Source organism: Plectropomus leopardus, chromosome 5 (genome assembly GCF_026936395.1).
Source record: "Plectropomus leopardus strain MGB_pleo_1.0 chromosome 5, ASM2693639v1, whole genome shotgun sequence".
NCBI classification, from domain to species: domain Eukaryota; kingdom Metazoa; phylum Chordata; class Actinopteri; order Perciformes; family Serranidae; genus Plectropomus; species Plectropomus leopardus.
The window spans coordinates 23,076,285-23,088,737 of NC_142180.1; the positions used below are offsets into that span (position 1 = coordinate 23,076,285).

At 38.9% G+C, this 12,453-nt stretch overlaps 1 protein-coding gene across 6 annotated transcripts in view; it reads right to left on the reverse strand.

The window, feature by feature from the left end:
- Nucleotides 1–12,453, reverse strand: part of xpr1a (xenotropic and polytropic retrovirus receptor 1a) — a 126,321-nt gene that overhangs the window by 20,766 nt on the left and 93,102 nt on the right. For all 6 annotated transcript variants that reach the window (XM_088077768.1, XM_088077769.1, XM_042483774.2 and 3 more), the window contains 6 exons: nt 8,704–8,805; nt 3,116–3,336; nt 2,738–2,887; nt 2,569–2,652; nt 609–690; nt 191–378 (listed from right to left, as the gene is read on the reverse strand). In XM_088077768.1, coding sequence (XP_087933894.1) covers nt 191–378; nt 609–690; nt 2,569–2,652; nt 2,738–2,887; nt 3,116–3,336; nt 8,704–8,805 — 827 coding nt within the window. The remainder of the gene's footprint in view (nt 1–190; nt 379–608; nt 691–2,568; nt 2,653–2,737; nt 2,888–3,115; nt 3,337–8,703; nt 8,806–12,453) is intronic.

Consider the following 12,453-nt stretch of genomic DNA (forward strand, 5'->3'; position numbering starts at 1 on the left):
TGAAATAAACAGTGATGTATTCTTTGAATGTGGATTACCCTGAAGAATAAACAACCCAAATCATTCCTTCTACATTTTCCATGATCACTCATATCAATCTGACGATAAAGTTGTTTTTCTTCATTCCAGGGAAAAAAAGTTATTTTCTACTTCCTCCAGTTACAGAATAAATTGGTTTTCCCATTCTGACCTCAAACAGGTGTTGGTGTGAGAGGTTGTTTCGGGGGTTGATCTCGAAAATGAGGACGTGGTTGACTCCTGCCTGCCTCCATCCATATGTGTTAATGCCCAACAGGAAGAGGAACTGGATCAAAAGGAAACCGCCTCGATAGATCCGCACCAGTGGCCAGATGTTCTCAAAGCGGATGAACACAGCACCTGATAAAAGCACAACAGATTTTCAGCTTTTCAAAGATAAAAAAAACTCTGCATGTCTGTTTGATAACACACCTGAGGGAACAACAGCAATAAAAACCTGACAATCATGCTACTTATTAATCTTAAAAATCTACCAAATCTGCCAGTTATCGTACAGTGACACTTAACAGATTGTGCAGAACTCAACAGGATATGAAAAATATAAGAATCTGGATGCTCGTTTGATTTACCAGAGAGAATGAAGGCGATGGCAAGAATGATAAAGAAGCCGCAGTAGAGCCCCACACGAAAGGTTGTCCAGGCCAAAGCAGGCTGAACCCGGCAGAGAGGAATACAGAAAAACAATATTAACACAACATTTTTATAATATTAATTAATGAGACACATAACCCCTCAACTAGACATATAAACAAGCTCAAATACACTGTACAACTTCTACAATTCTACAACTACAAATCTACAACTTCTGAATTGAATATGTCTCTATATAAAGCTCTAACTCTTTTATCTGCTTGAATATGTATTTATTATATATATGTTTGCAGGGGAAATGGAGAGATCAATAGTCACATATCACAATTCAAGTCAAACATTAATTAATGCATTAATAACAGTAGATGCAACATAGGAGGGCAAAGTGCCACTAGCCTCGATTATTTCTGAAAGATATCCTGTTCAACAATGGAAAGGCACTTATAAAATCAATACTAAAGGCTCTCATGGTTTCTCTGTCTTTGTCTCTTCCCATCCTCCTCCCTCTCTCCATTTCTCTCAAACAAACCTCTCACCTTTTGTTTTTAACCTTTATTCAACAGCAGCAAAACACATTTAAACCAAAATTACAGTAAGATGCATGCAAAGATTATTCTTGCTGGGCACGGACAACACATTTGTATTCAGGTAATTTAATACTGTAGAGGGGAAGATGCCTTGTGAGACTGAAAAATGTGACACATATTTATTATTTCCGCCAGGCTTGAGTCTGGAGGGGATCATGTGTCTGGTCATGTGTTTGGTTATGTGTGTGTGTGTGTGTGCGTGTGTGTGTATCTGTCTATCCACAGCTAATCTTGCAAACTACTGGACCAATGAGCCTAATATTTTGTGTGCACATTAAAGATTGTATGCCCAAAGGACTCCATTCCTGCTGACTTGCTGACTCCAACCAACTGGTAGGGTATTACATGTTTTGTGGAAATTAGCTCAGGTAAAAAGAACAAGCCTTACATCCATAGAAAAGTTTTGTCTCATTTGTGCATCCACATTAATTGCATACCTGATATGCTGTGATCCACTAAAGTTAGGCATGATAAGAGATGACGTAGTCCCCATTTTTGTTATCTGCACGCTATCTTAACTGTAACTAAGTGAGGGACAATGCCACCGGATGCAGCTGTAACCCTTTTTTTGTGTCCTCTGCATTGCATTATAACACACTGGGATCATATCAAAAGTGGATCATTTTTCCTATCCAATTGTGTGGACTTGCAGATTTTGTTTATTTGGTCATTGCTCTATGATATGTATCTCTCAAACATAAGTGAGTACATAAAAAATGTGCTTAAAAGGTTTCTTTTTTGTCTGTCTTTATTGTGTATATTGTTTTCATTTCCTACTTTTTAGCCTAAAGACAAAGTTCATACAGTTTAAATTCTAGTTATAAATGACATGGGTCAAAGATTTGTGGCTGTGTTTCAATTATTATAAATACATTCACCCTTATCATCATATTGTACCATATTTCACATACAATGTTAGCAGAGAAGCTCAATTTGCACTGCACAACGCACTCTGTGCACTGCAGCTCTGTCAAAAATAGACAGGGCGTGCATTTTTTTTAGCTTCTGAAACACGCTGCAGTGTCTCTGCTCAAATTACAATAATTGTCAAGAGTGGCTGCAATCAGTCAAGGCGGCCCGCCTGGCAGAGATGTGCACTTTACTGAGTGCACTTTTTTGGTTGTCATTGTGTATTTTGATTTAGTTATTTTATTTAATTTATAGCCTCCAAGTTTATAGCAATAAATCAAATGACACAAACTGAAGAGGAAAATGGTTGATATTATTGAACTCTCCCTCTTCTACACTTGCAAGAAAGTACTGGTTTGTTTAAGAGGTTATAAGGTTTGAGAGGCACAAATTATGCTTTGATCGATAATTGATTTCCAGTGTAACCAGCTGTATTTCTGACCTGAGCTGCCCCCAGTGGAGGAACTCTCAACCTCTTCATGGCCTTCTGACGATCTCCTCCCTCCAGCTCTGTGGTGACAATGGTCTATAAACACAAACAACAAAGAAATTACGATTTTTTCATAATATTATAGTGTGTTATGTGTGTTTGTGCATATGTCAGCAGGCACCTCTGTCTCAGAGATGAGTTGTGTGATCTTCTTGCAGGTGTAGAAAGGTGCCACCTCCACGTGAGCCACACGCCAATCAGCCCCACGAGATGTATCCAGGATCTTGTCATGTTTCTTCAGGATTTTACGGAAGCCAGTGAAGTTCAGATTCTGTGGACGGCAACAAGGAAACAACTGTTACATACCAGACAAACAGACTGAAAGGCTCATTTATTTCAAATTATCTGCTGCAGGAAACTTGATGACACATTTATTTGTATTAAAATGTTACTGATCATTATTCTTAAGATTTCCTCCTTCCTTGTTTATATTACAGAACTTCTCAACATAAATCCATTGTAGGAGTGTCTGTGAATGTTTGAGTGTGCGTAGTGATACCTGGTAGTTCTGGAGCAGGATGAGGCTGAGGTAGAACTCGCTGAAGGCTAGCTTCAGGTCCTTGATGTTGTGGTGTTTGCAGCGCTCCTCCTGCGACAGGTGGAACATTGTCTTGCGTCTTCGCAGGCCAGGCGGAGCGTTGCTCTCACGCTGAGCATCCAGTGAAGACTGGAGCTCATTCTGCAGCGTGGCAGAACGTCTCTGGGCTTCAGCAAGCTTTTCTACAAGAGGGAGACAATAATTGAAAAAAGTATTTAAAGGAAGTTTTAGGTTGTTTTATTGCTTATTATTGTGGTGCTGCTCACAAGACATATTTGTAATGCACATAACCACACTTACAAGGTGTGCAGAATAAAGTGAACCCACTATTCTTACTCAGTGTTTTTTGTTGTTATTGTATTGCTGGTTTTGATTAATTTAATTCAAGTAACTATAACTGCGTGGGAAGGGCTTTTAACCCTTTGAAACCTGAAGCAATGTCACTTTTCTTGTACTTCTTTCAGAAGCCTTTCACAAGTATTTATTTTAAACCTTTGAACCTTGAGAAAACTGGTGTGATTTCTTGCAAAAAATTCAGGAAAAAAGGCAATGAGCAACTTGGCAAGAAATGTCCCACAAATTGCAAATTACAAATTAATTCTATTAAGAAAACAGTTCTTCACTTTGTTGGTAATGTTTAGATTATCAAATTATTATTCCAAAGGGAGACAAGAGAGAAGGCTCTTCAGTTTGGCTTTTCCCTGTGTATCTGCTGGTAAGGAACGTCAAGTCACTACTTCAGCTTGACCCCAGCAATTTCAGTAGAGGACAGATCTCAATAATGAGCAATTACAGAAGAAGTGACAACTAAAAAAACCTTTTATACACCCTGTCTCGTCTGCTCTCCTCCATCTCCTGCTGTCTGTTCCAGGAAGCAGAAGCATGGAGACTATTAGGTTGAGCTGACATGTAAATGCTGCAGAGGGAGGAATCATTATCCGGGTCAGAGATGGGTTAATATACCCAGAGAGAGAGGGAGAGAGGGGGGAGGAATCACACAGGGCCTGGGCAGTAACCTGCATTTCATTAACTTCTCTTGTACTTCTACCTGCTTTTCTAACACAGATTAGCCCTCATTCTACTACTGCTGCTTCTTTTTTTAAACCAATTAAAAGTCATAACATGTTCAGTCACTGAACAATGAAGCTCACATCCTTATTGCCCCTTTACTTTCTCCTACACCTATTCTCCTCTATATTCTATTCTTATGCTAAAAACAGAGGTACTTGTCGGCAGTTTTCATTAATTCCAAAGAAGAACCACCATGGAGTTGCTGATGTTATTAGGTCATCAGTCGGTGGACTTACCTCGAGTCACCTCGATACACCACCAGGCCAATGTCAACATTTGTTGATGTATTTTTAGGTCACAGATATACTAATTAAAGAAGTATTGCACTGCTGAAAATATGATATTTTCATAAAACTGGGCTGTCTGTCTTAAAATTGGTGCTCCATGACCAAAGAAAAGAGATGAAAAGGGCTGTGGCATTTGCTTTTTCTCAAGAGGTAGAAAACATACCAGAATGCACTGCGTCACACCAATGTTTCAGCTGGTGGGTAACACAATGCGCATGTATGTTTTTACACAGGACACGATATGGTAAACGGCTGGTAACAAATGATCTTGAATTGAAATTAAGCTAAAAATGTTTTAAAAACACCTGAAGCAAGGAATAGGCAATGAATTAACAGAATATTGATTCATATCAGCACTGATCGGCACTGCTTAGCTTTACCATTTTTACAATACAGGAACCATCATGCCAACGTTTTTCTGTTCACTAATTCTCGTATTGCAGCCAAACAGTGCGTTAACATATTTCACAAGACATTTTAGGCAGTAAACAGACAATACAGTAACAGAGTCTTGGTTTTTATTTGATCAGCACTAATTCTATCATTTGATCTGAGTTTGAGAGACAAAGAGGCGGGTCTTTGTCTCTTTATCCACTTTTATGCTCTTTGTGTCTGTGGTTGTGGGCATATAAAAAATTGAAACACAATCTGCAGCAACATCACCAGAGCCAGTGAAAATCAGCTCAATTTGAGCTGAAAGAGGTGCAGAGAGATCCAGACACTGGTAAGATGGAAAAGAGTTTACCAGAGTTCATTTAGACATACTACTCATATTGTTATGCCTGTTAAAATTGGCAAAGGTACCTTTTTAACTATCTTTAGTGTAAAGCTAGTTGTTGTTCTTCCTCTTGCTTTAAGAAATTTGCAAGTCATGTCTGCTCCTTCAGTGACTTGCAAGTTCTTCCAGCTGATGTGGAAACCATTAAATGAACAGACCTGGATTCACAATAACAACACTGATATCTCCTTGCCGTGCTGTTTGTGACAGCAGTCTGATAACACAGCAAATCTGATTTGGTTTGAAGCATACTGGCAGCCCGACAGTCTGGGGAGCCGAGGCTCCAAAAGCTGCTCCTCTGTTCTAAACTGGGAAAAAGCAGCAGTGATGATGTGGAGGGCTCACTGGTGACTTTCACGCTTTGTTGCTTCAACACACCCACACATTCTCCAGATATCACACCACCTTCCTCACAGGAATGCTTCTTTGAGATCTAAATTCACAGTAATCCCTCTACTCGACGCATACAGGCTGTCACAGCAATGCTGGGATGAACACATGACAACAGTAGGAGGCGTGAGAAAGTCAAGACCCTGACTGACTGCCACAAGTAGCTTTAGATTATATCTGAGGATTGCAGTGCACTTCGCAACAGAGGACATGGCTAGACAGTTCATGTGTGTGGAGCTAATGGACCGTAAATAGACAGGTGTTGATGGTTTAGGATTCCCCTGGTGTGGGGCTAGCAGAGAAATTTAAAGAGCCTGTTGTTCTTCCTCATACCTCAGGATGAACGGATATTCTATTAAAAAAGAAGCCTGCAAAAATGTCTTTTTTGTGTGTTTAATCCATCAAGATGAAAGTTTCCTCAACAGGCTGCATTTCAGTGCAATGCAGCAGAATGGCTTTGAGAGGTCAAGGACCCCTTTCAGAGGCAGAGACAGAGAGAGAGCTCTGTGGAGGCAAGTGTCTTATGTAAAGTCAGCACACGATTTATCTCCATCCGACCCACGCTGTGTCTCTCACAACCTATCCAGCTTTTTCAAACTACTACACACTATACACCCAGTAACTGGCATCAGATAACGCTGCCTGTCGGACACAAATTTCCTCCTGTGTGTGGCGGATAAACAAGGTGCCCGAGAGCAGGAAGGAGAAGATGATGTTTTCATACACAACATTTAACCAACCTCGCAGCCTAGGACTGCTGAGGAAATGGTGACTCACTGACTGTGATACTGATATGATGCAACTCTGCTGTCAACAGACTTACACAAATCACATGTAGCACTGACAACATCAGAAATGACAACCAAGTGATGGTTTTGTACTGTTCCTTATTTTGTTTTTATTCATATAGAAAGAAACTTTTGATTTAAAACTCAAGCATCTCACAACTTTGAGGACTATTTTAATGATTAAATAGGGAAAATGGCTATTTAAGCCTTTTACCGGACTTTCATCTCCCCATATACAATGGTGGGGATTGTAAATCACAAGTTTTATTGTAATAGCTTTGGAAAAGTTAAACATTTTCAATAAGTGCTATGCTAAAGACCCACATGTTTCCCAAGGCATTTGATTGCAAATCAGATTTTATGTTTCAGATTTTCTTTTCAGATTTTTTTCTTCTGTGCTTTATTTTAGATAATTGAGATAATATCATATGACCTAACACTAACAAAAAACAGCAAAAATATGATTTGACAATTGTATTACTAAGCCCTTCCAGAGACTTACATGAAAGTAATATTTTTTTTTAATCAAATCAATAAAAATTAACCTCCTGTTGCTCGCTATAGTGCCCACATCTGACACGTTAATGCTTGCACTAACACAGCATTCAATGTTGTGATTCTTCACAAGGCCAGTTTGCTTATTATAGAATCTCGCACATGGCATCATTTGCATATGGTATTTGCTTTGTCTGCTGACCTGTCTTTTCTCTGAAATCCAAAATATTTGCATGCTGCTGCTTAATTCCTGAGAGGGCAGTAAATATCCTTATTGTCTTTTTTCTGGCTGCTTGCCATTATGTGCCTGGTGCTAGACCGCTGACCTGTTTGAATGTTTAGGATGGAGGTGTGCTTGGACAAAAATGGTGGCACATACGTGCCATGGGAATTTCAAAATAAAGATGATCTTAAAGATGATATGTATTTATGTTTTCACTTTGCATTGATGGATGGATGGCTACACCCTCAGCTATAAGCAGATATAAAGTATGCTTATTACTGTATTTATCAACAACTATGATTCCTCCTGTGGGCACTTAGAAGCTGAAGCTGCTGTATATGCAGATAATGAATAACAACATACGCAGCAAAAGATAATTATTACCAGAAAAATCTGTCTTTGAGGGGGGAGTTTTAATTGCTGAAAAACACTGTACATTAATAAACACATTCAATGTTTGCAACTACATGAAAGTGTGTTATTATAGATCATTTATTTAGTATTTACCTACCACAAAATATAGCGCTAAATAGTTACCCACAGACTATTTTGTCTTGAGCAGCAGAACTATGTTTTCATTATCTGCAGCAGATAAAGGATCAGGAATATAAAAGACGAGTTGACAAGACGTGGCCTCTACAGCAGCAACAGGAAGCTTCTGACATATGTCAGTAATCAGGGCACTGTTGTTAGAGAGAAATAAACTTGAGGATCAAAGTTTCTTCAGTATGTCAGTAAATCAACCTCCTGATAACAAGATCGGCAAAGATATAAATCTTGTTTGTTTGCTGCTCTTGCCATCAATCTGCCAGTTATGTCCCATCATTATGAGCTGGAACAATCTTGCCAGTCAACCTTGGCCCTCAGCTGACCCGTAATTTTTCAAACAGCCTCTAGAGGAAGCACTCATCTGCAGATACCTCCCACTATCCCCTGAGTTCGAGACCAGAAGGCACACTTATGGTACCAGAATACCAGAATATATTATGGCTGCCATCTCATGTTACACAGCACACACACATACTTCTTAACTCCCTGAAATACACTCAGGCCTGCTCGCCTTAACATGACAACCACTGGCTACTTCAATCAAATGACCAAGACTAGACACAGTGTCATTTAGCACTGAAACTGGCAGCTTTGTACAGAGTAAATCAAATGAGCAGAAAACATTTGCAACATCTAAAATGATGATTAATAGTAGCAGCTGATACTTTTAACAATCTTTTATTATGGTTTGTACAAAATATGATTAAATAACATACGTAAAATTGTTAAGTTAGTAATAAGTAAAGTTAATATAACATGAGATCCAACTTTTTTCTTTTTTTATTAAAATTAAATCAATTTAAAACAGTTTAATATAGATACTTTTATCAGTTAAAGAATTTCTCTGACTATCAGCCCAATAATCACACTTTTACTGTTGGAGTTGGTTGATCTAAAGCTGTTTTTCTTATTTAAGTTTGAGTTCGCAGTCAGCATCAGTCATTAATAAAACTGAAGGGAATAAATACCTGAGTAGAATGTGTTGATTTTCAGGAGCTCCTTCTCGCAGGTCTGGAAAAACCTCTCCTCAAACTTAGCGTAGTATCTCTTTACTGTGTCTTCATCTGTGACTGGAGAAAAAACAAAAAGACAAACAGACTGTGATTAGCTGCTTGCTGAAGGGCACACGTATGTAAATATATAGAACACTGTTGCACTTTTAGAATAATGACCCACAGAGGGGTCTTTGATTATGTAGCTCTTTTTTTCATTCCTATTTACACAGTTATGTTACATAGCTGAAAAGCAACAAAAAAAGCACAGTTTATATTGTGGTGAGAAGCACTGAAAGATGAAGCCATGTCAAAACATTCTCTAAAGGACGATAATAAAAAGATTGAACATACTGTACAACACTGGAGGACCAAAGCACAAGTAATGAGATTAGAAACACCACAAAAACTACCCACATGTACCCCACAGATCTGTCCATGCGTACATATCAAGTGCTAACAAGTGAGACCTCATCTCAATACAGGGGAGGTGGAAATAGCTTCATGAAATATTCCTTCAGCTGCAATTAACAGCTATGGTTTCTCCTTTATAACAGACAGTGATAGGTGAGGATTGTCCTGTGTCTGTTCACTTGTTATTTTTATGGTTTTGGGTTTGTCTTATATATATCCTTTATTTAACTAGGTAAAATTCGCACTAAGATCAAAAATCCCAGTTTAATACACTGTTATAACAATAAATGTAAGCAGACAAATACAACTATCACACATTACAAAGAACAAGCACAACCTCCAGTTAAAATGCAGCACAGAACACTAAAATACATTAATAAATGCAATTATCAGTTTCAGTGAAATTGATAATGTTGGCTCACATTCAAAATGCTGGCTTACTGTCAAGGAAACATCATCTGGGTAGATTTTCCTATAAGCTCACTGCAGAATTTTGTGAGTCAAAATCTTCGCCTCACTCTTAAATAACTGCAATAATTTAGTTAAGTTGATCTTTGAATGAAAAAAGTCATTCAAAGTTCAACTTTCACAACCAAAAATAGAATCTCATAACTTTATTGATGTTGCCTATCAGTTTACACAGTGTCAGCAATTATTATTATTATTATTAGTACTCGCATTCTCAGAAGCTCTTGGTCCTAAACGCTAGAACAGAAATAGGGAAAAAGGCTTTTGGGTACTCTGCACCTTCAGCCAGGAATTTGTTGCAGAATGACTTAAAACTCAGGGAGCTGGTGTCATTAAATGTTTTTAAATCTAAAATGAAAGACTTCTAAGTCTAAGTCTTCTATAGATGTCAATGCTTTTAGCCTGCCTGGTTGTACAATTGACCACCAGAAAGTTCTATTTTGGCTCATAGATTGTTTTCTTTTAATGCAAATTTGAATGCTTGTGAATTGTATTTTGTCGCTCCTTGTGTCTCTGTCTGCAACTTTGCGCTCTCACTGCTGACTGTCTTGGCCAGGTCTCCCTTGGAAAATAGTTTCTTAATCTCAATGGGACCAACCTGGTTAGATAAAGATTAAATAAGAATAAATGAGTAAAATAAATTAGAGTAAGCTTGAAGGATACACAGTTGCTTATTTTGGTGTCAATGTTTTTGTGACTTGCTAAGTGTCCAACTCAGCCAGTCCTTACTGAAACATATCCCTGTAGGTGTGTTCCTGTAGGTTTGTCTGAACCGAGACATTAGTGTGGTATTACAATTCAATCAGCAACTTCCTTCCGTCTCTCTTCAGTCTGACAAAACCCTGGATGTCTTTTTCGGAACCAGCCAATTCAATCAGCATTGATGCTCTGTCTAGTGTAATCCTCTGCATCATTCACAGCAGGCTATCTGAAACCTGACAGACTTTAATATGAGGTCTTTAGCCAGTTACAACCCATTGGCACTCACATTTGCACCTTATATCATGGGTATGTTTAGGCACAATAACCACTTGGTTCTATTTATGAAAAGATCATTTTTGGCTTAAAATAACCTGTTTGGGAGGGCACAATCCCGGCCAGAAAAACAGCGATGTCATGGTAAAAAGCAAGCATTTTCGTGCCACTATCCTGGATGGCCAAGCCATCCACCATCCCTTTCACCTCCTTAGGACAAAGTCAGTTTATATATAATGTCACTTTAGCGATGTTGATATGATATGTATGAAATGTGAAAATGCAACATGTTTGTGGTTTGCACAAACGTACAAAGCCAACATTTTGTTCTGGCAACTCTGCATCGAGTTAACTGCCAAGCACACATACTGCGCACACACACACGCACACACATTGTTTCTCGATGTCATATTCACGCACACACACAGAGTTGCAGTTAAGGATTTTAAACTTACATTGGGCCAAAGCAACAACATAATGTGACAACCAGGTCTAATAGATTCCCATCACTCATTTATCAAATATCACACAATAATTCATCTACAGTTTGTCTCACGTGTTCTTTCCATAAACAGCTAACCAGGTCATAAGTCAGACCTGGTGTGTTATTGGTATCTAAATGTCAAACAAAGATGTTCATTCTGAGCAGAAGTAAGGGTTTTACTGGATAATGCAGATACAGCATCAGATCCAACAGAGACACTGCATCATAAACATTTGCTATTATATAAAATGAGCCTTGGCTGCAACTGGTAAATGGAGAGGCTTTCTATTCAACACAGTAATAGAAAAGAGACGCCCCGGGCAGAAGCCTGTCAATGTTACTGCTCTATTCACACACAAGCACTCACGCATGTTTGCAGCAGGGGTGTATAAGCTTGTGATGAAAAGGTGAAAAAATGCAGCTTTAAAGTCCAACAGCTTTACAAGGAAAATAAATGAGAAACTGCCTCCACACTCGATAAGATAATCAATTATAAGTTAATTAAAATGTGATCTGCAGGGGAAAACACTGTACAGCCTACAGTATACTACTGCACTGTAGAAGGACAAACCCTAATCATAAGAGTGGAAAACTTCCTGCAGCAGATGTAGAGACCTTCTGCATAATAACCTTAGCCAACTTCTACAAGTGTATCAAAGGAGTGCTCATTAAACATCCAAAACAAGATCATTATGATAATGACAACGACTGAAAAATGGAACAGCATAACAGTAGTAGTTTAAAAACAAGAACAAACTTCCACTTGGCATTAACAGTGACTTTTTTACCGAGACTGAGAGACAGGGAACAAAGTTCTTGCAGCCCACTGATAATGATATAGATCCAGTGAGGAGATGGAAAAGAGATAGAAAATCTATCCTACATAGATATTGCTGTACCTGGCTGAATGGGGAATTTGCATATCAGAGCTCCTGACAAACCCACTTAATAAAGAGGGCAAGAGAAGCCAAGGTTAAGAGATGGAAGACGGACAAGAAGATTAGGCTGCCAAACGAGAAAGTAACAATAAGAAGAGAGACAGAAAAGGAAACAGATGGTCTCCAATCTGCCTCGCACTTCCACACAATTGCACAGTTCATCTGCAGTCACAACTCTTTCAGCCCTGCAACGATGCAGAGCTGCCAGCTGACAGACTGGCTGCTGCAGACGAGTGGATGGATTGCTGTTTGGATGGAGGGATGCATGCTTGAATTGCTGACCAATCGGCCAGCGAGCAGGTTAGTTAACTGACTGAGAGCCTGGACGGTCAGTGTGTCATGACAGGATGACTAATGGTCCAACATGCTCCTTTAGTTAGAGCTGCAGGCAAGCAGCAGACTGAGCTGTACTGTAACTCAAAGTAAAAGGTTACACAGCTAATGAAC